Raw genomic sequence first — 26997 nt, 5'->3', positions numbered from 1 at the left:
GGATACTTTGACTCTTTTTTTTAAGAAAAAATATTAATTAGGATGGTAAAAATGTATTTTAATTTTCTTGAGTTATAATATGTGCCATCACTTTATTGGTGTGTGATATCACACAAACTTTGACAAACCGGTCAAGAAAAAAGTGTCGTATCTTAACTATACTTATGAAAGGTTGAGTGTGTTAGATAATTTTTGTCGACATAACAGGAATTTGGTCCATAGTTCAGGGGGTAACTTATGTATTTTTGATGAGGTTTATTGTCCCAATCAAAAGGTTAAGAGGGTATTGTTTCCAAAATATAGGTTAAGGAAGTTTAGTGAAATTTACTCTAAAATCTATATATATATATATATATATATATATATATAGTTATTATCTATTTTTAGATAAAGTTCTAAATATGAATTTAAATTAAAAAAAATTATCTTTTTTTATCATGTTAGGAACTTTTATTATTTTTTCTAATTATTTAGATACTACTTCGCCTCTAGCAAAAAAAAAAACTACTTCGTATAACTATAAAACTCTTTCATATTTAAAATCCTATAAGTATAGTTCTTTGAAACACTGTAGCTGGATTTGAATAAAACGAAATTTTTTTAAAACAAATGTAATATATAGGGCACACATCTATGTTTATAGGGTACACATCTATGTTTATCTAAATAACAAAAAAGATTTTATAAAACTAAATAAAGTTTATTTACATATATGATAAAGTAAAAATACATGCTGGAGAAAGAAACATCACAAAATCAGTCAATATTAAAAAAAATTATTTCTTTTTTCTTCTTGAAGAATATTTGTTTGAAGAGTCAATTTGCATAAATGGACATCAAACAAATAACAAAACTTTGGCTATACAATTGCTATATTGATTTCAATTTAGCACATTCAAGGAATTGAAGGGTATAAGCTGAAACCCCTTCATTTAGCTGTAGTCAGGCCAATATTGCAAGGGTATAATATTTTTTCGTTGAAGAATATTAGTTTTGAATCATTAGATTATGTGAAAGACAAACTCAACAAGAGAGAAATTGGTTTCTAGTTGATAGTTTCTAATGCGACTTCTAAGTGTAACAAGAGTATATATAAAGAAAAAATTGATATGACGTGAAATATTTTTTAAAAACTGTAAAAAAATTAATTCGAAAAAACTCTTTACCTTTTTTAATTCAAAGATAATAAAAAGATAAAATATTTTTGAACATTAGTAGAGAGTTTTAAAATTATTATAATAGAAGTTATATCATGGATAAACTCAAAAAACCTAAATCTTATGGAATATTCACATAATATCCGGCCATATTTATTGTTTATATTTTATAGCTAATATAAATAGATGATATACCGATAACATACGATTATACACATATTATATATGAATTATATATAAATTACACATCATTCAATTTTTTAATTTAAGTGGTCGGGTGAGCACCTATTTAGGCTGATTAGATAAAACCAAAAGAAAAATATGAAATAATTTCAACCAGATACTAAAAATATAATTAAAGTTAATATGTAGACAATTTTTATTAAAACTCATCCTTTTATAGTGAAATAAATTAATTTTTGTAACAAAAGAAATAATGACATAAAAAATAAGATAAAAGAAAATAAATATTGAAAAAAATGTTAGAAAGATCTAAAAACGAGAAATAAAAGATGACAACAAATTTCTTCTTATGTTTCATCTTTGTTGAGTATAAAAATTTGAAAGTTAATCTCATCAATTTCAAATATATTTTTTTCAACGCAAATACATAGATTATAAGATAAGGATATCTTAGAATATTTTTTTAATTTACATTATGTCTCGTTTTTAAAAAATCACTATTACTAACAAACTGATATGATATTCGAATTTGAATTGGAATGCAATTTGAGTTGTTTGCATTGAGGTTAAGCCAAATATAGTGTCAAAAAATAAACTACTTGACAATTTTAAGACAATATATGCAATATTTTATAATAATAATCAATAAATTTAACATTTAATGATTCAAAGAACGATTTTTTTGTATATATAGAGTATTAAAAATTCAAATTCTGGGGTTAGAGATATCGATAAATTTAAAGTGGAGTCATACTGAAATAAATCCAGCCAAAGAATCATTTAAATTATTAGATAGTCGATTAAAGTGAATTTAAAATTAACTTAATATCTTCACTTGCATCATTATAAAGATAATCATTATTATAATATATATATATATATATATATATATATATATATAAAGTTTTAGAAATTGAAATTTCAAAATAGAAATATTTTTTGAAAGATAAAATCATACCAAATAAGAGTTCAAATCGTAGTATAAGAGTTACTTCGTAATCAAAGAATCGTTTATATCGTGTCAACCTTTGTGTTTTACCATAAATATGAGTTATTATTTTACTTTATGACTATTTTTAGGTTCCAATGATACATATGAGAATAGTGCAAAAATAAAATTATCACTACGAGAATTGAAATAATTTTAGTCTTTTTTCATGTAGTGTTTCTTAATTAATATCTGACAATTATCTATAATTATTTAGAAGGTTTAAATGTTAAGGTTATTTACATATAATTCAAATAACCAAATATTTAACATGGTTAATGTCAAATATCAAAATGGAGTAAAAAAATTCACTAGCTAATGAATTTTTTATATTTTTAGATAGCAAACTAAAATGAGTTTTGAATTAAGAATAATATTTTCAATTACATTATTATAAAAATAATTATTATTGAAAAATTATGTTTTAGAAACTGAAATTTTAAGAAAGAAATATTTTTTAAGAGATATCAACACACCAAATAAGAGTTCAAGTAGTAGTAAAAGAGTTAACTCTTATCCAAAGAGTCATTCATTGTCTCGACATTTGATTGTTTTGACTTAAATATGAGTTATTATTTTACTTCCTGACTATTTTTAGGATCCAATGACACCGGCAAGAATGGTATCAAAAAAGAAAAATAGAAAAAATGGTTAATTTTTCATGTAATTAATATCCAATGATTATCTATATTTACTGAGAAAGTATAAATTTTAAAATTATTTACATACAATCCAAATAACTTAAATATTTGACATGATTAGTGTCCGCGCATCCGCGCGGGTGCTAATACTAGTATCGAAATTAAAGTAAACAACTGCTCCGCCTAGCCTATCTCCAGGCCGGACTCTAGCATAACCCCTATTTCCTATGCTTGGTTCCACAATCAATCTCTGATCCAATACGAGGAAAAAAATAAAAATAAACTAAACGCATCTAATTCTGTTGTCGTATTGTTGGTTGTACGGCATGCAATTATTCCTTTATTTGTTTGACTATAAAAAAAAAGTTATTAATGCAGATTACTAAGAAAAATGTCAAAAAAAAGGTATGTTGCCCTGTTATTTGTGTCATAAAGTTAACAGCTTCTCTTAACCATACACACGATTATGTAACAAATAATGTTGATTGAAAATATGAACTAATGTATTTTGATTTGACTAGCTAAATAACATCACATATCACGCCAAATAGCCAACTAAGGCACATTACTAATGTAAAAATTTCAAGATCACAAATAGTACTAAAAGAAGAGTGGAGAGACTTCTTGTACTACAATTCCACAGTAGTACAAAATCACAAGATTCCCTTTGAAACATTACACAACATGTGTTGCATCCATCAAAGGATACAACCATGGAAAAAGACGTAAGTACCCTTCCAAAAAGATAATTATATTGTTATCTTTGTACATAGGAGAGTCATAATTTCCGGAGCCTGTGGTTATAAGAAAAGTGGTTTCTTTAGAAAAAACCAAAACATGGTTATAAAAAAATAGGAAGTTGGAAAAAACTCCAAATTTATTCTTGGACTATTTGAAATTGAGTAAATTTGTCCCCTGTTAAAATTTTGATCTTAATATTACCCTACCAGTTAGTACAACGTCTCATTTTTGCTCCACCCGGTAGGGCTCAAGGACAAAATTGAAACTTTTTCTAACGACAAGGATAATATTAGACTAAAAATTTAACGGAGCAAAAAAGTTCCTCAATTTTGGAAAGTACATGGGTAAATTTGACCATTTTCTCTCAAAAGTTTGATAGTATCCTAATATGTTGGCCTTCCTTGAAATGGAACAACAGAAAGGTTTATCTATATTTCCAAGACGATAACTGCAAAATGAAAAAAAAATAAGCTCTCGTTAGCTAGAGTTAAGCTAAATTTTGGTTTTTTTTCTTAGATATAAAAATTATTGAATGTTGCTTACAATCAGAATCGGTCTTCACCCATTTAGATCCATCATTACAGGTTTTCTCTCGTTTTTTCTCTTCTTGCTCTTTCTTTTGTGGATATTTATCCTCTAAATATCTCTTTGTCGATGTCCGAGACGCATTTTGAGAGTTTATTTTCTTGGAAAGTATTGTCCTCAAAAGCTGCAATAGTAAGATGCAATTGTTAATAACACAAGATAAATTTGTTAAAGAAAAATTAGTGGTGAATATAGTTAAGAAGGTATAGCTGATTCAATATTTTTGACACGAAACTTGATTATGCATAGTTTTAATAAATACTACATTTAACCAAATTTTATGCAAAATAAGAACTAGTGAGACTCCCATCTAGTATAAACAATTAGAGGATTTCAATCGATCCTGACCCCATAAGCGGGATCAAACATATTGCTATTAGAAGCAAAACCACGTATTTCTTTTAGAGAAACATTTCACAATATGAGTCTAGCTAATTAATACATTCTAGAGAACTCGGAATGAATATTAATATGATTTCAAGATCTATGAAAACAAAAATTAGAAGAAAAAAAGAATAATTGAATCCATAATTTGATCCGGTGGCAAAAACATAAATACTGAACCTATAAAGTTAAAATCTTCGATCCGGCTATATATGAGAAGAACATAAAAGAAGTTGCAAAAACCTTAACAAGGATAGGAAATAAAAATTAATAGAAATATATTTATACCTTTTCCATTCTTGATTCCTGAAATGTGTCTCGTAAACTAGGAGCTGGACCAAAATTACCACTTGCACAAACGAACATTTTCTTGAGAAGAAAAGAAATAGATTTCTTCCCAATTTTGTTGTGCTTACTACAGACATCTTTGCATCTTCCTATAATCACTCTTATAGTTCTGTCAATTTCTTCCTCGTCATAATCAAAATTGTCTGAGTTAGTACTGCTTAATCTGCTGGAACTAATCCTACGATCAACCTCCAAACTTGATGGACAATTAAGAAATCTGTCCAATGGAAGAATATCATCAGCATTATTAGCAGCCGGTTTTCGGGATAATAATTTTGTTAATTCTTTTTGTAATTTGCCAACTTCTTCAGGTGTGAACTCTGCTAAATCTGGTGAATTCTCTAGGAGATGATCATTTTGTACGTGTAATTGGCTCTGTTTGAAATCACTGCTCTTATTGCCAAAAGTTCCAATTGTCAATAATGAATATGGCCAATCTGTGAACTCTTCATTTGTTTGATCTGTGACCAAAAATTAAACAGTCAATCTAACAACTTAAAGAGACAGTCCAGCATTTTCTCAAATTTCGAAAATTTATTGTCTACTTTTAATTAAGGTATAATGTAGTATTTGAGGAAATTAGAATGCATTCCCATGTAAAAGATGGTCAGTTGAACACCATTTGAAGGAAAAATGTATTGTATACTTGAGTCAAATATTACTTTCTCATACAAGTATATTAAAACTTAAACATCTTTAACTAAATTTCTGGCTTTGCCATTATAGTCACTACAGGTGTAAATAATGCGTTAGTTTCTTATATCGACCTTTCCAAAACCGGCCCTTATCCTTCCCCATAAATGTTTTGAGGGAAAAAAAAATTCTTTAACTTACTTCTAATATAACTTCTGTGGTAAATGAGAATAACAATGTCAATAAAATCCAGTGAAATCCCATAAATGAGGTGTGAGGCTGATAGTGTATATGCAATTGGTAATAGACCCTCGGTTCAATGAACGATGAAAAGAAACAGTAACAACAACAACATACTAAGAAAACCGAAGTAAAAGATAATAAGAGAACAACATGTATTAGTAATAGCAATCTAGGAATAAGGAAAATACCAAACTAACACTTAATACTACTGGTATGGAAAAGAAAAGAAAAATGCTCGACTACCTACTAACTACTATAGTTTGCATGCATGTCCTAGGAAAAGCTGCACCAAGAGAATGGAGTTTGGTTTTGCTAATAAGAGAAGAGGAAGAAGGCTTACTTGTGGTTGGAACTGCATTACATTTTCTGCTTCCTTGTCCCCCATTTAACTTATTATGCATCCAGTTTAAGAACTGCAAACCAAAACCGAGTAAATTTATCAACCTAGCAATATACAACTTTAGAATAATTGCTGCAACTTTCATACTAATTTAACCAACCTTCATATCCAGAAATGAATCTGCTATTGACGTTTGAGAAGTTGGTAATTGGACAGTAGAAGAAAGCTGATAAGTCAATGAGAAAGGAACTTTAGAAGTAGTAATAAATAAAGATTGGTGTAAGTTTGTCACTCTCTATTAGTATTCTTGAGTCAACTATTAGTAGTATCAAAACATAGACCTATTAGTTTCTATTACTAGCCCAAGACATTTTCTTCTCTTTTTATATGGACAAAAGTGAAACATGCAAATTTGCCTATGTAGAATAAAGATAATGCACACATTGAGGAGTAATGTGCGCGCACAGTATAGTACTTGAGTGACCACACTGTTGAAAGAGGAATGCGTGGCTATGCTTTCTTCCATTAGATTAATGCTAATCTTTAGGCATCTTTCTAGCTTCTAAGTATGGATTTAATTTAACTAATTATATACACTGATAGTGGAAAGAGGAGCCTTGGTATAACTGGTAAAGTTGATGTCGTGTGACCAGAAGGTCACGGGTGTAGCAGCTTAATACACTACTTTTTATATACACCGATAGTGTAAAGAACGTCCACGCTATTGCTATATTTTAACCTGTTGTAGTATATTATTTAATTTGTCTCATTTTCCGGGTTACTAAAGCCATTTACCGATGATATTTACTCTTACTTATCGTTTAGGTGAGCCTAAACATTCTTTTACATTATCAGTGTGTGAATGAGGAGAATCAATCTCAAAGAAAACATTTGTTATCCAACGGTTGTTGTGACGCCACGACTTGTATGACTATCCCTCCTAATGACATCAAACAAATATCTCCAACTTAATGAATACGCATTAGTAGTACTGTAGTAGCTATAAGTTTGCTTTCAAATCTCATTCTTGAATTTTATTTTCTTATTCTGTTATCCACCGTGGGTTAAGAGCTAATTAATTAAATAACCAACAACTCGCTTATTTTTTTTCTTTCTTTTGTTCTTTTAGGGGGTAAATATATTTTGTTATCCTTAATACTTTCCTTCCACTTATCAGCAAAGGCATTAACATTCTGATTAATTATCATTAGTGGTCTAACCACGCCAGGAATAAAAGAGAATCCATTCAGAATTACATCAGATATAGTCTGCTTTTTTAGGCATCCTTTAAATTACGTTTTATATGACACTGTCATATTTAGGGCCCGTTTGGCTTTCACTTTTTTTCCGACATTAGTGTTTGGCCATAAATTTAATTTTCACTTGAAGATGAATTTCGAAATTTTTCAAAGATTTGAAAAACTCCAAATGCTTTTTTTTTCAAAAAATTTACTTCAGATCACTCACAAAAATTCAAAAAAAGCCCAAAATTATATTCATGTCCAAACACACCTCTAATTTTCAAATACCATTTTCATTTTTACAATTCTTCTGTCCAAACGCTCACTTAATTTATTTCAAAAAAAAAAATGACAACTTCTGTACTTGGAAACTCTTTAATTATAAATTTTATATTTTACCGTTAACGACATGATATGCGTAAATATTCTTTCCTTTTCTCCAATAAGTTGTGTACCGACCAGAGCCACAAAAAAGGGCCAGTCGGTAAGAGACATAGTGACTGAGGGATGTTTGGTTGTCAAAGAGCAGTTGGACACAAGTAATTTTTATGGATATGAATGATCTTTTGAAGTTCAATTAGCACTTATTGAGATATGAGAAACCCATCATTCTTTTCCAAAGGAGTTTGGCCTTTTCTCTTTGGGCTCTAGCTAAATAACTAGCCAAAGTAGAAAAATTTAAAAAAGATTCTTCTACAATATGGCCACTGAAATAAAAGTAGAAATAAAATACTGTACTGTGTCCCCCCCCCACACCCCCCAACCCCCAAATTTCAATACTTCATATTTTTCTTTTTTTTAGGTTTTTCCGGTGTTCGGTTTCCGCATTGGGGCCCGATTAAATCTGGATTCACGCTGAAAAGTCTTATATTTGGGGGTACTCGAACCTGAGACCTCTAATTAAGAATGAAAGAGTACTTACTACTGCACCACAACTCTTGTTGGTAATAATTCACTTCATTTGTAATAGAATATGCTCCAAGCCTCTTATAATCAACATAGGAGTATTAGTTAATTACCATCACATGTTCTCCGAAAACTATAGCTTATTTAAGACCATAAAAATATATTTTTCTTTTCTTAAACTCCATTCTCAATCAAAGTGCACGCATAAATTTGGACGAATAGTGTAACAAATAAATACAATGTGTTGCTTTTAAGCTGGTTTGGTAAAATTTTAAGTTAACCCAAGAATGCTCTTTATTATTCCCTCTAGTCCACTTTAATTGATTTTTTACTGTTTTCACACATAGTAAGGAATTTATCTTTTAGCATTAATTAATAATGAAATTGATCATATTAATCTTAATTTGTTCATTAAAATTATAACAAATACTTTGAGGTTCTTTACTCCAAGAATAAACTTGAAAAAAAGAAGTTAATTTTTTTCTTGATATCTCAAAAAAATAATATTGTGGACCATAAAAAATTCCAAAAGATCAATTAAAGTGGACCAGAGGGAGTAACAAGTAATCCATGATCAATGTAGTGAATCACAAAAACTTAAAACCCAAAAATATATATATGTATGCTCGAGAATCATTGTATTTTGGTCTTCGAATGGACCAATTTGTGGATGAGTGTGTTAGGCAAACAAACTGAAGAAATTAGGGAAAGGAAAAAAGAAGAGAGAGGAGAGAGGAGAGGGGGGCCGGAGGGGAAGAAATGATTTAATTGAAGGCACTAATAAAGGGATGGAAGCCTTTTAAAAAGGAATTTATATAATTTGTAAGAAAAATCTAAATATTTATTAAAAATTATAAAATCTTAATAAATAGGTAAATAAATTTCTATTATTGTATATATATATAAAAAAATCCCGGAAAAATATAGGTACGGACAGGAGCCAAGAAGGGCTCAATGTTGGAATTAGTGAAAAGGTATCTCCCAGAAAAGGAGGTAAACTTCAGTAGGCCCATATGTTTATACACGTGCCAAGCCCAATTGCATCACTCATTTCGTCATTTTTTTGTTTTATATAAAATGTCTACGAAAAATATTAATAATTGATAATCTGATTAAAATAATAATTAACCTACTACTTGATAATCCATCTACCATTTGCTGTCATTTTAATATAATTGAAATCTATTCAGTGTATTAAATACTAAAGTATTTCATGCTCCGGACAGAGCCTGAAGGGCTAACTATCGCTTCAAAAAAAGTTTGGAAAAACAAGTTAAATTCTTTTTTGATTTTTGAAAAAAAATTAAATATTATGTACTACAAAAAAAGGCGAAACAATCAATTAAAATGGACTGGAAAAAGTAATAAGTAATCCGTAATAAATGTCGTGAATCTTGATAATTCACAATTAGCGATTTAAATTTTTGAATTCGTTTAAGCACCTAATAAATCCTCTCCAAGAAATAAGAAATAAAAGAAAAAAAAAAGAGAAGAGAAACTTTGGCGTAATTGATAAAGTTGTTGACATGTAATCAGGAGGTCACAGGTTCAAGTCGTGGAAACAACCTCTTGCAGAAATATAGGATAAGATTGCATACGATAAATCGTGATAATCCGGCTCTTCCCTAAACTCCGCACATAACAAAAGCTTAGTGCGTCGGACTACCATTCAAGAAATTAAAAAAGAAAAGGACCACATAGAGAACGTGGAGATAGAACCGCACAAGTAGCAACAAATATAAAGCTCATTGATTATGTCAGATTGACACGTGTATGAAGTCGAGGTTTAGTTGACTTGTCTTTCATCCATTGACAAGAGTATAATATTTGAAATGATTGGATTTCAAGTTTCAATAATATGCACAGTAATTTGCTCTTAAAGAATTAGTGGTGATGATTAACCCTCTCTTTGATGTCCATCTTTTAAACCATATGTACGCTTAGTTCATGAAGTTTCTACGAGGAGACAATTAGCATGTGATCATATGCCATCTTCACTCTAGATAGATCTATCTTGGCTCATAATACACTTAAGGGTCGTTTAGTAGGATTAGGAAAAATAACATATATCTTAGTTTTGATATTATTAATCTTTTATTTAATAATATTTTTCGACCTATGTATAACTAATACATCTAATAAGTATATACCCTATTCAGTGCTATTCTTATACGTAGCAAATCATGGCATTAGCAATACTAGGGGCGGACCTAGAGTACAGAATACGTGTTTCCGAGAACTCAGTAACTTTTGCGTAGACCCTGTATTTATATTAAGAAATTCATTAAATATTTGTAAATATCTAACTGTGAACCCGGTTATTATTGCATATTAATTAAAATTACGGTAGAAACTCATAAACCTCAAATCCTAGATCCGTCTCTAACTGCAATACCATGATTTTTAATATATGGACAAGCATATATAACGATGGAACTGTCCTTTCAAAACCTTTTCCAAAGAATATGGAACACATATTTGTAACAAACAATTTAAAAAAAAAAAATTATGCCATACATATTATTTTTAATACACTAAGCCAAACAATCTATAAGAAATAATCTCAGTATAACTAATCTTATTATTACTAATACACTCTATTCAGTACTATTCTTATACACCTACCAAACGACTCTTTATATTCTTTAAGTCAGAGAGTTCAAATCACTAGTGACTGAGCCATGACTTTCACTAAAGTCAAAATATAAATAATAGAAAAACATGCAAAAAAAACTGTTTAAGGGAATTCAATGTGAGAAATACCACAACACACGTACTTTTATTTTTGGTATAGACACATGTGTTGCCAAGTTAGGAATCTTTACAAGTTAACCAATGGGGAGTTGAAGTAAGTAATCAAATATATATAATAAGAACTCTTTGACGTCATGAAGTTCGTCATTGAAAGATTTTTAGACCACAAAATGCTTAAAAAATTAATTGCAACAACTCAATTAGGATTAAACAAAGAAGGAAAATAGTATTTTATCCGGTCCACAATAAGTGATTTTTTGATTTTTTTTTTGTGATTCAAAATACTTGATTTTTTCAGATTTCAAGAATGAATGAATTAATTGTTTCCTACATTGCCCTTGGAGTAAATAGTGTTTGAATATGTGTTAGGAGTATTTATATGAAGAGATAGTAAAAGTTAATATGGTTAATTTTATTGCTAATTAATGTTAAAAGTTAAATTTCTTAATTTGTGTGAAAACAATTAATAAAAAATTATTTATTGTTGTGAACCGGAAGGAGTAAGAATCACCGTCATAAAATTTGCTTAGAAGCTTTTTTTACCTCGAGATTGACGTAAGACTGAAAAAAAGAGATTAGTGAGAAAATTAATTATTCACCCCTACCAAGAAAGGTTAATTTAAAAGTTTAAGTAAAGATTAGATAGGCCATGTGAGTAAACAACTAGAATTCTAGTGACTTGTAAAATCATATCTTACTAACTAATATCGAGAGAATTTGCTAGATGTGGAATGCTCTTGACCTTACTTCAATTAAACTAAGTCTATATATGATGTGGAGTTGTCTCCTCCATAGTAAAGTGCCTTTATTCTCACTTTGACTAGCTCGCTTTTCATTGGATATTTTTTATATTATTTTACATTATTTTATCTCCTACTTAATGTTATTTTAAATAAATTGACTTTTCTTGATGTTCCCTATGAAATTCTTGATTACGCCAAGCTGCAAAACATGCAATGAGATGACACGCGGCATTAATCTAGGCTAGATTTTATTCTGGTTGATCATCTGCACTTACGAATAGTTTGTATTTGCATATAGAATCTATTATTACTACTCCAGCTATCTCGAATTATTTGCGGTGGTTGGTAAAAATAGTTATCTCAAATTATTTATCGTTTTAGAAGTTCAAAATTAAATTAATTATTTTTTCTCTATTTTACCTTAATATTAATTGTTCTTGAAGACAGTGGCGGATCCACCCTTTAGGGTGGGGTGGTATGACACCCACTAGGTTGGTAAAATTATTATATATTTATGTAAAAAATTTTTTACACTAGGTTAAATATTTGATCCTGCCACCCACTATAGCAAACTAGACAAAAGTGTCATGGCTGGCAGACCATTTTGAAAACTTTTCTCGTATAAAATTCAAGTTCGAATTTATCTTGGACCTTGCCTGACTTTTCCTTTTCATTGTGCTTTTTATTTTCTTTTTCCCAATCATTTTCCTTTTTGGCTACCTACCAATTTTCTATTTGTCGTTTATTATTTTTTTAAATTTTTTTCTCTATTTTATTATTTTATATGTGATCTTTAGCAAGAACACTCAAAAAAGAGCCTCCAAATTTTAAAAATTCCATAAAATAAGCATTTATTAATCTCAAATTTTATTTTTTTCTCTAAAAATAAAAAAATTTCGGTCTTCATAGGAATTTTGGATTGAGAAAAATTTAATTATAATAATTTCTTCTTTTTATTATAACATAAAAATTTGTGCTATTCTATGATTCTTAAATACCATTTAAATCTCTTGATTATTAAATTATTATGAATATTTCGCAAGCATTACCTAGAAAAAGATGAGATTTATGATTTTAATTTTTGGGATCTTGTAGTTTATTAAATTCTACATTTACTTGAGGGGTAAAATTTATCTATTAAAAATATTTTTTTATTTTTCTTATTCTGATTGGTGGAATTTCCTTATGAAGATGTTAATTTACTTGTGCAAATTTATTTTTTGCATACAAAAAAGGATGTAGTCCCTAATCAAAATATCGATTTTACTTGTGATTCCTTCTTTAAACTTCTAATTACATTTGCTTCTTGATGTCTGATACATAATTTTTCATACAAAAACAATAACATACCCAGTGAAATTCTACAAATAGGATATGGGAAAGAGATGTAATTTTTATATTTGCAAATAAAATACTTATTAAATTGCCCGGATAAATTTTAGAAAATAAATCGAACAAACTTTTCGAACAAACTCTATATTAGTTATTACAAGGTGTACATTAAAGGAAAATATGGCATCCGCCACCTTCAAATCCTAGATCCGCTTCTGTTTGAAGACTACAAATACCTCAATTATGAGTAAATATTAAATGAATAGAGATTATATCTTAAGACATAAATAAGGGTAAATAGTCAAAAATCTCTCCTATTTAATATTTTTTAAGGGACGGATAAAAGAGAAACATGACAGATAATAGGGAATAGTACATAAATAGTAGGGAGAAATTCAAAATTAACCTGATTTACAACTAGTAATTGAAAATAGTCACTATTGTAATATTAATTAAAATTTAATTACTTTCTTATACGCTAATAAAATCTGAACAAAAATACCTTAAGTTAAAATTCGAAAAAATTTCAACATGATATGTTGGAGTTCGAACTTTTTATATATGGAATTCCAGCATAATATATTGGAGTTCATAATACCATGTATGTGAACTCCAACATAATATATTGGAGTTTGAACTTTTATAAATTAAACTCCAGCATCCGCATAAAGGTGTCTTTGAAGTTTGAATTCCAGCATAATATGTTCGAGTTTTATGCACAAGAGTTTTATAATCCAACATACTATGATGAATTTTTTTTTCGTATTTAAGCTAAAGGTAGTTTTGTAGGTTTTATCTCCGTATTAGATAGTGGCTATTTTTCAATTACTTTGCAAACATTGACTATTTTTTAATTACCAATCTAAAAACTGGCGAACCCATACTGTTTTAACTAAATAGTACTCCCTCCGTTTTAATTTAGATACGGTAGTTTGACTCGACACCAAGTTTAAGAAAAAAAAAAGAAACTATAGAAACTTGTGGTCTTAAAAACTTAAGGGGTAAAAACTTTGTGGGACCATGACATTTGTATGGTTATAAAAGTTTCTCATTAAGAGAAATTGGTAAAATAAAGAGTTTAAAGTTGAATAATTTTAAATTGTCGAAATATGTCATTCTTTTGGGAATGGACTAACAAGAAAAGTGTGTCATTTAAATTGAAACAGATAAATAATTAACTAGGGGCATTTATTTTCACTTAATATGGATGTTTGAATAGAATCATTCGAATCTCATTCATTTAGATATTCTACAAAATCTTAAAATTATTGAGAATGTGATCTTTTACAACACCACAAACCTTCATTACACAATAAAAAATTCAAAATCAATAACCACTCTCCACTGTCAGCCAATATCACTTTGCAACCACCACCACCAGCCACATTCACAACCAGCTTTAATTCAGTATAACCACTACTGTCAACTACCACCACCAACTACTTCTATCACTAGCATCGATTATTTCGTCACGCAAATAGTTCTTCCAATAACATGGAAATTTACATTTTCTATAAAAGTTTGTGGATGTAATATTGAGTTACCAATTTATATGAATTTTATGTTCATCAGTGACTTTTAAATAAAGATTTTTCAAAAGTTGAAAAAACAAATAGTCTTAATTATCTAATTTTCATATTTGGAGACGATCTCTGAATCATGTATTTAGATTCAGACATTTTAATCCCAATAAAAACAAGCAAGGCGTTGGTGTTCTGATGACCAGTGTTAGTCAAACTACTAGGGACGAATCAAAGATAAAAGTAGTAGAAAGCCAAAACATGCCATAGAAAGAGGCAGTAATATAATATAGCAACGCCTCGGAGGCTCAAACTTTAGTACGTCTGTGTAACACATGATCTAAAATGTGTAAATTGGAAGACAGCCGGCTTCTTAAACAAAGGGAATGATTTAACGAGCTAATACCGAAGGCAATCATCTGGTGTGAAATCTGTTCTTTCATATGGATATATTGATACTGATCCACTAAGATACTCTGCCATGGTTCACAATGTTGTATGTCCATGCTTAGACAGATAAGGGAATTCCCACAACATTCAACATTCACTAGATAAGGGAATTCCCATAACTGCACAGACGGATCCATAATTTAAACTTTGATGAATTCAATCTTTAGGGGTCGTTTGGTACGCGAACTAAATTATCCCGGAATTACAGGATTATAATCCCAGGACTAATTTATACCACATGGGAGGTGGGATAAAATAATCTCAAGTTTGATGGAATAATGTTGGATAAGATGGGATATCCTGGCCCATAAATTTAAACCGCCAACCAAACACGATATAAATTTATTCCCAAACTTAATCCAAAATATCCCTCGTACCAAACGACCCCTTAAGGTTCTGAACTCATTGTAGTTTCATTATTATGAGTTTAGGATATAATATTTGTTGACATTATATTGTTTTTCACTCGCACACACATTATATATGTTCCATGTCGAAGATACTGACAACTCTACCCATATAATATAGGCACCATCCATCTTCAGTTAACTGCCAAGATGAAGTCTACTGTCTCACCCCCAATAACCAATCTGCTAAGCTTGATCTTGCAAAAAAGTTATCTCTTGAAAAGTTTCTCCATTCTTACAATGGAAGACAGATATATGGAGGTGATCAGTTTTGACTTTGATAAGATGTTAGTTCATTGATTTTAAGTGGAAGATACATAGCGGAAACTTCTGACACCAGATTTATTTCCCCTTTCCATTTTACTTCTAGTTAGTAGAATCTACAGGGAGTTTACATCGTACATCAAACAAGCAAAAGACTAGTGCTCTTTCTTTCTTCTAATGCTTTTTCTTCTTTTCTTTTTGATTGGGGTGGGGATTTGGCGAAGGACGCTTAAAATGGAGAGACAGACATTTTACCTAGTTCTCCAAACAACTTTTAAAAGAAGCAGGAAAAGTAAAATGTCAAATAAGACATTTGTTTCGGGATACTTCCATCAAAATGAAGGGATTTCATTGCACTTATTTTTCCCTGATCGGTAGATTTTATTAACTTTCTATCCACGTGTTCCAGAATAATTTCAAATTTTGTCCCTTCTTATCGTGTTCAAAACATTTTTAATCTTATAAAATTTTGAAATGAGCTAATTTAGTCCATTTTATGCTGAAGTTGATCAAATTAAACAAAAATTTCAAACCATATGATCCGGTGACTCCCCACCCCCAAAGTAAAAAGTAAAAGTGTCAGACGTAGATCTTATTATCTCATCTCCTATCCTGGAAATTTAATCTAGTTCAGAGGGGGTTGAACATGCATTCATAACAATGTTACAGGTTTTAAGGAAGCATTTAGAAGTTCAAGGGAAGAAGCAACAGAGAAGGGGCACTGGGTGTTAAAAGCCGGTGTAACTGTTAGAATCCTTGTTTCCGTCAACCAACAGGCAGAGCAACTAATTTCACTTGTCTCAATCTAAAAGGTTAATTAAATGTGGTACGTGTGAAAGCACCTTGATGCAATTCGGCTATACTGACAACCAATAAATGCAATTTACTCAAAATTTGCCTTTGATAATCAGCTACAGAATGCAGCTAAAAGCTACATTAGCATTTTATGCAAAAATAATCAATTTGGGTGATAAATATCAAACTAATGCTTTATTTCCTTTCTTGCACCCACTTCTTTGGCCAAGAAAATCTCAGAAGAGACAAGTGCCAAAGAAGTAGCAGTAATTAGCAGTTGGTATAAAAATAACTTTTCAAGAATTTCAAGCAGGATCTAAAAAGTAACTACTGCTGACCAGCTATGTCACAGCCAGCAAAACCAAATATCATCACACATGTCACAGCCAAAAAAGAACGAATACCATCACCCTTTTTCTCTTTTCATTGTAAAGAGTTGAGGAAAGAGAAACGTCATGCACATAATGTAACGACCCGACCGGTCGTTTTGAACACTTGCACTTCGCTCGCCAGTTCTCGGGCATGACTAACCCCGTGTGATGTATTATGACTTATGCAAATCGTCGGTTTTGGTTTTCAGGATAATCGGAATAGATTTGGAAGAACAATTCCCAGTTTGAAGCTTTAAATTTGAAAGGTTTGACAAAGTTTTGACTTTTTAGTATTCGATCTCGGATTTAGATTTTTATGATTTGGTTAGCTCCGTTAGGTGAGTTTTGGACTTGGGAGCGCGTCCGAAATGTGATTTGGAGGTCCGTGGTAAATTTAGGCTTGAATTGGCGAAATTGAAAATTTGGAGTTTCCGGTCGGTAGTGAAAATCTTGATATTGGGGTCGGAATGGAATTCCGAAAGTTGGAGTAGGTTCGTAGTGTCATTTGTGATGTGTGTGCAAAATTTCAGGTCATTCAGACAAGGTTGATATGTTTCGGCGTTGTTTGTGGAATTTGGAAGTTTCTAAGTTCTTAGGCTTGAATACGAGGTTAATTTGGTGTTTTCGTGTTGTTTTGAGTGATTCAAAGACTCGACTAAGTTTGAATGATGTTATGGGATGTGTTGACATGTTTGGTTGAGGTCCTGAGGGCCTCGGGTGAGTTTCGGGTGGTTAATGGACCAATTCTTGGTTTTGGGAGTTGCAGATTTTTGCTGGTTTTCTATTGCAGAGAGTTTGTTCATCGTGTTCGCGGAGGGTGTCTTCTGTGGTGGTGGATTTTGTTCTACGCGTTCGCGAAGGAGAGGACGCGAACGCGAAGGTTAAGGCAGCATGTGCATCGCAAACGCGTGAGTGGGGTCGCGTTCGCGAAGAGGAGTGAGGCAGTTGGGGACCCCAGGTCTTTAGTCTACGCGTTCGCGAGGTGAGGTCCGTGTTCGCGAAGGAGTGAGCTGGTTAAGCATCGCGTTTGCGAAACAGTTGTCACGTTCGCGAAGGGTTAAGCGGAGGTCGTCTGAGTTTGGCCTACGCGAACGCGAGAGGATGGTCGGTCGCGTTTGCGATGAAGAGAGCACCTGGGCAGAATGAATAAAAACTCATCTCCGCGATTTTTAGCCCATTTCTCACCATTTTTGAACGGCTTTGAAGCTTTTTGAGAGGGAATCGAAGGGAAACACTTGGAGGTAAGGTTTTTGAACTCAATACTCGATTCTATGGTGATTTCTAGCTATTTAGACATGAAATTAGTGGGATTTAAAGCCTAAAATAGGGGAATTAGGGCTTGAAATTAGAGAGTGTAAATTGGGGATTTGAGGGGCCATTTGAGGTCCGATTTTGATGTTCTTGGAATGTATGGACTCGTGGGAGGATAAGGATTCTAGTGGTGTGATTTTTATCAAAATCCGAGACGTGGGCCCGGGGTCCGGGGTCCGGGTTTGAGCTAATTTCGGGATTTTTGAGTTAATTTGATTATTTTCGCTTGGGTTTTGCTCCTTTAGCGTATATTAATGATGTGAAACTGATTTTGGTTAGATTTGGTGCATTTGGAGGCCGAGTCGAGAGGCAAAGGCATCGCATGCTAGAGCTTGGACCGTATGAAATCCCGGAATTCACATCGTGGTGCTACTTTGAGGTGACACACACGCTAGATGACGAGTGTGAGGGCGTGCACCGTTGGGGATTGTGACTTGGTCTGTCCCGTACGAATTTTAAGTCGCGTATTTGATTGAAAACTATTTGATACTATTGTGTTTTGGAAAGTATTACTATGTTGTGGGCTGAATGCCATATTTGGGCCTCGTGCCAACTGTTTTGGACCCTTAGGGGCTTTTTACTACTATTCCTCACTGTTTTGACTTAATATCTATACTCAGTCATGCTGTGCTTTACTAATTTCACAACTCAGCCATATTTACACTGTTTTGATATTTTAAATGATATTTTGGGGCTGAGCATCCTATTTTACTATCGCCCGAGTGGCTTGAGAGATTTCTGACTGAGTGAGGCCAAGGGCCTGCGTTGTGAGGATATCATGGGATCGGGTTGCGCGCCGCAGCATGTTGTACTGATTTGTGATATATGAGAGGCCGAGGGCCTGATTGATTATGCCACAAGATGGCTTGTTATAACGCTTGGGCTGTAGGAGCCCCTCCAGAGTCTGAACACCCCCCGTGAGCGCGGGTACCTAGTGTGAGTGATATGTTATTGCCCGAGGGGCTGTTGTTGTTTCATGTTGTTGCCTGAGGGGCTGTATATGAGTGATTGTGAGGTAGTCCGAGGGGCTGATTACGAGTGATTGTGAGGTAGCCCGAGGGGCTGGTTCTGTTGATATTTTGCCCGAGGGACGGTTTATGATTCATTGTGCCCAAGCGGCTGTATACGAGTGAGTTTTTGCCCGAGGGGCCGACTATGTTTTCATCACTTCTACTCACTGTTTCATCACTTGTTTGAAAACTGCTGAAAGATATTTTAAATGGATTTTTACACATCTTCAAACGATTTCTACCGAAAACTGGATTTTTAATGAAATGATTTGATTTATATACTGTTTTGGAAACACACTGTACTTATTGTGGTGTTATGACATGGACTATGTGTTTTTTACTGCTCAGTCTTTATTTACTCTTATTACTTACTGAGTTGGCGTACTCACATTACTCCCTGCACCTTGTGTGCAGATTCAGGTATTTCTGAAACCGGTAGCGGGTGTTGATTACTCAGTGGCAGGTTCATCGGAGTCGACAAGGTAGCTGCATGGCGTTCGCAGCCCTGTTCTTCTCCCTCATATCTTTCCTAGATTTATTTAGTATGGTCTTCCAATCTTGTTTAGACTTTATTGTATTGAGACAGAGTTGTAGTTGCTCGTGACTTGTGACACCCAGATGTCGGGCTTGTGTATTTATTCCACACTGGTTATTTAAACTTATATTAGGAGATTTCTTGTCAATTAATGGCTAACAAATGACTTTTATAGAATAATGGTTTGAATCGGGAGTTGTGGAGGCTGACCTAGTTTCACGATAGGCGCCATCACGACAGGGTCGGTTTTAGGGTCGTGACACATAATTAGAAAAACATGCATAAAATGGGCTTAGTAGTGACCTGATGATGTCCTTTCAACGAAAAAAGTTATTTCCTGGGCTGCAGACTGAGGTGAGTCAGAACCATGAACACAATTCTTCTGTAAATCCAGCCCACATATAGCTCTAACACTGAAAGTGATAAAGACACAGGTTAAGAAACATATATCTTACCAAGAATGAACAAATGTCTGACAATGATTGTCAAATGTAAAAGGCAGTGTTTTGGAAAGCGTTAAGCGCAAAAAAGCGACGAGGCCTCGCTTCACAGAAGCGAGGCGCGCGCTTTTTTCATGTGAAGCACAATTTAACACGTAAATAAAAAATAAAATAGGCATAGATAAATGGCTAAGAACTCATTAAAAATAACATATTAAGCAAATGGCTTGATGCCACTGAATAATCAAATTAAATTTACTACAATCAACAACCCAAAAAAAAAAAAATAACAATTAATTAACTGATAAATTGCAGAAAACAGAAAACAAACATAAATTGCAGAAAACAGAGCATACAGCAGCATAAAACAGAGCACTTTTAATAACAGAAGAAGAAGAAGTCATTTAGGGCACAAAATGAGCGCTTAAAAGTGAAAAAAATTGAAAGAATAACAGAAGAAGAAGAAGACCAGAAGAAGAAGAAGAAGAAGAACAGAAGAACGGAAGAAGAAGAAGAAGTTGAAGAAACATACCGAGATCTGGAGAAGAAGTCGTTGAAGCAGCAGTGGTCGTCGCTGGAGAAAAAGTCGCGTATGTTTGTTTGTTCACAGATGGTTTATTTGCCAAAATTTTTTATAAAAACCCTAGCTGATGCCTTCTGCTCGCTTAAGCACGCTTTTTCTCGCTTTTTCTATCGGCTCGCTTCTCGCTTAAGCAAGAAAAGCTCACGCTTTTTGAATGTGAGTCGCTTTTTTAGCAGAAAAGCGCTAACCCTGTGCCTCGCCTCATCGCTTAAAGCAAGAAGCGAGCGCTTTTAATAACACTGGTACATTTTATTTATTAATTTATTTTTCTGTTGTGGGTACGTATATTAATGAAAACAGCACCACGTAGGTGCCATTACAAGTAACTTAGACTGTGAATTCCTTTAACTATGTATGGGGTCATTAAAGTCATAGGCATTACCGACAACTTCAACATCTTGTAAGGTAGGAAAACAAAACTTGTAAAAGCTAATAACATAGAAAAGAAGCAACTAGCTGTTTTAGATAAACTTTTAACATATGTGGGAGGAGAAGATTCAGAATTTGCAAGAATATCAGTAAATGTTACAAAGTAATGCCATGAAGGAGACAGCTTCTTTGCAGAAACGCAACCTCAGACTAAGGGAAATCGAGAGTTGCACATACATTACAACGTTTCAATTTTCAAAAGCAAATCTTTGAGAAATGCGGTAGTACCCTTTTTTTTTTGTAAGTAAGACAAACTATCTATTTAACTTTCTAATCTTCTAATTGTATGACCTATGTAATAATAACAGAGCCGAAAATTTTAAAAAATAAAAAAGGAAGAGAGGAGAAGGTACCTGTAAGGATGAGTAACCTTTGCTTTGAGTGGGTCTGTTGGACCAATTAATGCACGCCAGTCAGCTATGGCATTCCCTTTCTCCAAAACCATTATCAACACTGGACCACTGACGATAAATGGTCAATCAAGGAAAAATGTTGTAGTAAATGGATGAAAAGAGAGGAGGAGCAGTCTGCGAAAAATTCTCATGAGAAATCAGTCCACAAAACTATTCTAAATACATAATAGCGAAGTCCAAAAGACAGATCTTCACTTATTTCTCTACTTCTGCCACTGAAATGAAAGGATTATCAAGTGGATAGATAAAAAAAGACCCTTATTCTCAAAAACTGAAGGGTTTATTTGAATGGTTGAAAAGGTTACCAAGCTGGTGCTATATCAATTATATAAAACTACATCTTTAAAGCACTCAAAGAAGATTCGCATAGCTTTCTATGTTATTTACTTCTTTGATAAAGAGCTTTCTACATCATTTCATACAAAATTATATCTCTAACGAACTCCAAAGATTCCAAAGCTTTCTATATCATTTACAAAACTTTATTGATGAAGATAGATCTTTTACAAACCTTTGTTTCAATCAATAGCGCCTCAACCCTCTGAATACACCAACAAAATAACTTAAGACTTCCATGCATACTTAGAACCCTTTCAACGATGATACAAAGGGCAGCCCAGTGCACTAAGCTCCCGCTCTGTGCGGGGTCTGGGGAAGGGGCCAGACCATAAGGGTCTATTGTAGACAGTCTTACCTTGCATTTCTGCAAGAGGCTGTTTCCACGGCTCGAACCTGTGACCTCCAGGTCACATAGCAACAACTTTACCAGTTACGCAAGGCTCCCCTTCACCTTCAACGATGATACACATTCCAAAATTGGCTCTTTGCAAAACCTATCTCACTCCAAACGGCACATTAAACATGCTCCACCTCACAATGCAAAAGGAGGCAATTCACATATTTCTTCATCCTCGTCACTCAGAGTTCTCCCCATTTTTCGCAAATTATCCAGGTTGCATGTTGCATTACTTTATCATTCTCCAACCAAATTAGCTGCCTTTGTCCTGAAAATGGCCTATCATGGAAACGTCATGCATCACCACTAGCTGAACAAGCAGTGAGTAGAAAACACTAAAGCTCCCCTTTTTCTGCCTCAGCCAAAGAAGGGTGTCCGCTTCCTGTCCCAAATACTGAAAAACATGTAATATAGAGAAAAATTGGTCGACCTATACCACCTTCCAGTCATCCCGATCGTTTATGAACCTCAAGTCTAAATTGTATCCAAGGTCTGAGTATACTACTTTCTATTATACTGTTAGAAGCAACATATAATAGCTCCAATCTAGAGGCAGATACAACAGTCGGTTTAGGCTGCAATTCCTCCAGGAATCTTGCAACAACCAACATCGGATATCATCCATTTTCAAGAGTCAACAAATTGTTTCGGTAACTTCTCCATATAACAGTATAGATGTTCTCAACAACCACTTGAGACCAAATCAAACTAGCCTACAGCCTATATTATAAAGATGTAATTTATTTTTCTTCAAAGAACCAGTAAATAGTTTGAAGCAATAGATAAAAAGGAGAAAAAAGAAAAAAATAATGCAGCAGCACTAACAGGCACCTTGTCTAAGAAACAGAATGAGGCTTACTAGAAAATTCAGAATCAAATACCATTTCCAGGCGGGGAAAGTTTACCTGGCCATGTACTCAACAAGGCTTGGAAAGAAGCTCCTTGAGGAGTGCTCAGCATAAAAGCTTTTCACATGATCCTCGTCAAGCTGAATGAACAATTCCTCAGTGATTTTGAATCCATGATCAAGAATTGTTTCCTTTATGGAATTTGTATAGTTTCCAGAAACTCCATCTGGCTTTATTATAGCCAATGTCTTTTCTGTTTCTGTAGAAGCATCTGCTGAATATCTGAAGCATTAGAGCATTGAAGAAAGAGAAGCACAGAACGTGAGTAATATAGGAAACAAAGAGAACAATGGTCAACAAGTCGAACCCCTAAGAAGGGCCTTCATTCTCCCTATTCTTTTCTGTTTAATCATTTTAAGATTCATATCGCCGACTCCGATTGAAGATAGTGGAATGGACATAAAGAAATAATATGCAGACCCAACTAATTACGAATTGAAGCCTAGTTGCATGATTAATTTTTAAGTTGCGAGAAATCTAAGTTCAGTGTGAGAGCAACAAAAAATAGTTACAGAATAAACAATGATGGAGAGAAAGAAAAATAAGAAAGAAGGCAAATAATTGCAAAATTAACACAAAAAGATGGTCACACGCTTCAACATGATATTAGAGTAAGCAAATGTCTAGGTTCGAACTCACCGTCACCCATAATAAAAAAAATTTCCACGTGTGGCCCATAAAAAAATGTCAGGCCAGCACATGAGGGCGTGTTGAACACATAATTAAGTAGATAAAATCGTGCTCTCTTATAAAGGATTCTCCAGGAACTTGCTCCTCAGAGAAAGTCAGAATCTTTGACATTACTTATACATCAATGTCCTTAGTGAGGCGAGGGTCTACCGGAAACGGCCTCTCTAACCTCCCAAGGTAGGAGTAAGACTAGACCCCACTTGTGGGACTTCACTGGGTTTGTTGTTGTCGTTGTATACATCAATGAATTACCCCCTTAGTCCCGAACTTGTTGGCGTTAACTTGGACCGACTATATGAATCCTCTATCTATTCTACTCTATTCAAGCTCAGTACTAAATATTGCGTCTACTAAGGCAAATTAGGAAAGAAGAGTTACTTAACGAGGTTAAAATAAAATAAAATAACAGAAGCAATCAAATAACACTAACAGCTAGAGCTAAATTCTAACTCTGCTCAGTGCTCACCTGTTAGGAAGAGAGAGAGTGGACACTATGAAGAACGGAAGCAAGATTTTTGTGAAGAACGCAGTGAGTTTATGAGTCATTTGAAGTGTCAAACTGAAAAGTAAAGAGAATGTGTCATATGTTAGGCAAGATCATGACCAAATGGTACAGAAATTAATAGTACAAGATAATTCAGGGTATAGCAGAAGCAATCAAGACTGAAATTTTCATGGCACACTGAAAATTTTAGCTCAAAAAGTACCAAGATTGGAATAATTCACTTGTAGTTGCCGGGGAATACCAGAGAATTGGAGCTCTCTTCTTCAATTGGGGAAATAGATGTTACAGCACTACTTCGCTTTTTAATGAAGCGAGCACGAAGGCAAATGTCGGGGAATGGCGTTAGGATAAAGAATCCATCTCCATAACTTTGACTGAGGGGTGAAAATACTTGGACTCGTAAATTGAAAATCCATAGCCTAGTCAACTATTCGGCCAAGCTTCTACGAGACAATTTAGAGCCTGTTTGGAAAGCCAATTTAGAGCATGCCATGTAATTAGAATTACTAGGGTAATAATTACGCAGTTATATAACTATGATGACCTGTTTGTTTATCATAGTGTAATTATAATATAATTACACGTTTACTGTTTGATTGCACAAGTATAATTACACAGTTAAATTAAATTTTAAATAAAGTAATTATCAAAACTTAAAAGTTAATATAATAAATATAGGCCTATAAATTTTTATAGGCGTATATTTAAGATGTATATTTTTTTGTGAATATACATTAATTAGTAATCATATAATTGGCATTTAAGATGTATATTTTTTCGTGAATATACATTAATTAGTAATCATATATTTATAACTAATATTGTAAAAATAATATATATATATATATATATATATATATATATTTCAAATTAATGATATTTAGTTTAGATACTTACAAAAACTAAAAATATACGTTTTGTAAGAACATCATGGAATTCATGTTTGATAAAATAAATTAATATTTATAAATATAATGTCATAACATTATTCAAATGTTTGACAAAATTAAACTATCAATCCTAACTAAAACATGAACAACATGCAATGTGAGTCAATACTACTAAAACAAGTAAATTGAAACCATGAATATAACACAATTTAAGTTGTAGTAAGTTCCACTACAACTTAAGATTAGGAAACATAATAAGCTTATAACCACATTCAACAACTTTTCATTTTAATTGTATCACTCATTATATGACAAGTTTGTTAATGACTCATTATTTCTAATATTAGGAAGTATAGTTTCAAAAAATAGAATAATAAAATTAATAAAAAATAAAATATAAGCAATTACATGGAATCACAAGAAGCAAATGTAGAGAAATAAAAGATAAATAATGTACAAAAAAAATATTTTAAAATTTCAAAAGAAATTAAAAAGTAAAAATTAAATTAAAAAATTAAAAAATAGAAATAAAAAGTTATAAAAAAATAAATTAAAATAAAAACAAAAAGGAAAGAAACTAAAAGACAACCTTGTAATTACACAGTGTAATTACCACCAATTCTCTCATCCCCCTTGAGAATTGGAGAGTGTAATTACACCCCCTCCAATTACACTCAATCTTATGTTGACCAAGTAATTACCTGACCAAAATAACATGTCAAATTGTGTAATTACACCCAATTACACCCAAATCCATTTCCAAGGTGGCTTTCCAAACATGCTCTTAAGGTATTTGACCAAAAAAATTATGGTTTAAAAAAATATATATAATTCTAGCAGAAGCAGAAAATTATTTTTTTTAAGATACAAATATTCTTACTATAAATTTATATTTCCCAAATTATTCCTCAGTAATTTTTCCTTTCCTTTTTTGTTTCTATCAACCTTTTTTTTCTTTTTATTTATTTTATTATATTTTTATTTGTTACATCCTGCATTTTTTCGTATGTTAAATTTCGTCGTAAGTTAATCAAAGTAAGTTCGGGAATGAGATTATAAGCATTATGCTATTTCAAACATCTGATGAATAAATTCGTGAAGGTGAGAGGGTAAGCAAATCGAAGAAAATAAATTTCGTCAAAGTTGGAGATAAAATACGGTCCAACCTATAATACCCCGTATTTATGGACTAGTGTCATACAAGGTACCACATGACCATAATAGTGAGGTGTATAAAGTGTGCTAAAAAATAATGAATATTTTAAGTAATTTGAGATAATTCTTAATTATGTGGATAATTAGGTAATTATGGATTTTAGTGGGAGATTAACCAAGTAAATTAAGCTAATTATTGGAACCAACATCAAAGGCACCAAATGTGACTCTCAAAGTGCATACAATAGGTGTCATAATTAAAGGATGAGGTGGCTTCATGTATAGTGTAAAAGGTCTCTTAAAATAGCAAATTGAGATGCTACAAGCAACGTTTTCCTTCAGCAACATTCATATGAGTATATTACT

At 32.5% G+C, this 26997-nt stretch overlaps 2 protein-coding genes across 3 annotated transcripts; both read right to left on the bottom strand.

The window, feature by feature from the left end:
- Positions 1–3507: 3507 nt before the first annotated feature.
- On the bottom strand, positions 3508–6769 carry LOC104223189 (protein NEGATIVE GRAVITROPIC RESPONSE OF ROOTS). The gene is made up of 6 exons (XM_009774564.2): positions 6719–6769; positions 6404–6538; positions 6244–6316; positions 4968–5488; positions 4254–4419; positions 3508–4158 (listed from the first exon to the last, which is right to left on the bottom strand). Exons 1-6 carry the CDS (start codon positions 6767–6769, stop codon positions 4139–4141), a joined length of 966 nt encoding a protein of 321 aa, XP_009772866.2. The 3' UTR covers positions 3508–4138.
- Positions 6770–14388: 7619 nt separating this feature from the next.
- LOC104223188 (probable nucleoside diphosphate kinase 5) lies at positions 14389–25015 on the bottom strand. 2 transcript variants are annotated; one of them, XM_009774561.2, is made up of 5 exons: positions 24789–25015; positions 24548–24640; positions 23389–23613; positions 21688–21795; positions 14389–20295 (listed from the first exon to the last, which is right to left on the bottom strand). In XM_009774561.2, exons 2-5 carry the CDS (start codon positions 24625–24627, stop codon positions 20175–20177), a joined length of 534 nt encoding a protein of 177 aa, XP_009772863.1. In that variant the 5' UTR covers positions 24628–24640; positions 24789–25015; the 3' UTR covers positions 14389–20174. The 2 variants fall into 2 exon arrangements, with proteins under 2 accessions (XP_009772863.1, XP_009772865.1); XM_009774563.2 differs by having other exon boundaries at positions 24828–25015.
- Positions 25016–26997: the final 1982 nt, after the last annotated feature.

This window comes from Nicotiana sylvestris, chromosome 10 (assembly GCF_000393655.2).
Source record: "Nicotiana sylvestris chromosome 10, ASM39365v2, whole genome shotgun sequence".
NCBI lineage: Eukaryota > Viridiplantae > Streptophyta > Magnoliopsida > Solanales > Solanaceae > Nicotiana > Nicotiana sylvestris.
The sequence above is the reverse complement of the archived record's forward strand: the minus strand, read 5'-3'. Positions and strand labels throughout refer to the sequence as shown.

Bases quoted from the DNA above. Each gene is read 5' to 3' on its own strand.
- LOC104223189 (XM_009774564.2), bottom strand. From the start codon at position 6,769: ATGGAAGAAAGCATAGCCACGCATTCCTCTTTCAACAGTGTGGTCACT. The intron at 6,317-6,403 runs GTTGGTTAAATT...TTTGGTTTGCAG, and splicing joins ATTCATTTCTGGATATGAAG to TTCTTAAACTGGATGCATAA. The intron at 5,489-6,243 runs GTAAGCCTTCTT...TTTTGGTCACAG, and splicing joins TAATGCAGTTCCAACCACAA to ATCAAACAAATGAAGAGTTC.
- LOC104223188 (XM_009774561.2), bottom strand. From the start codon at position 24,627: ATGACTCATAAACTCACTGCGTTCTTCACAAAAATCTTGCTTCCGTTC. The intron at 21,796-23,388 runs GTAAACTTTCCC...ATTTATCGTCAG, and splicing joins CTTGTTGAGTACATGGCCAG to TGGTCCAGTGTTGATAATGG. The intron at 20,296-21,687 runs GTACCTTCTCCT...TATCACTTTCAG, and splicing joins AAGGTTACTCATCCTTACAG to TGTTAGAGCTATATGTGGGC.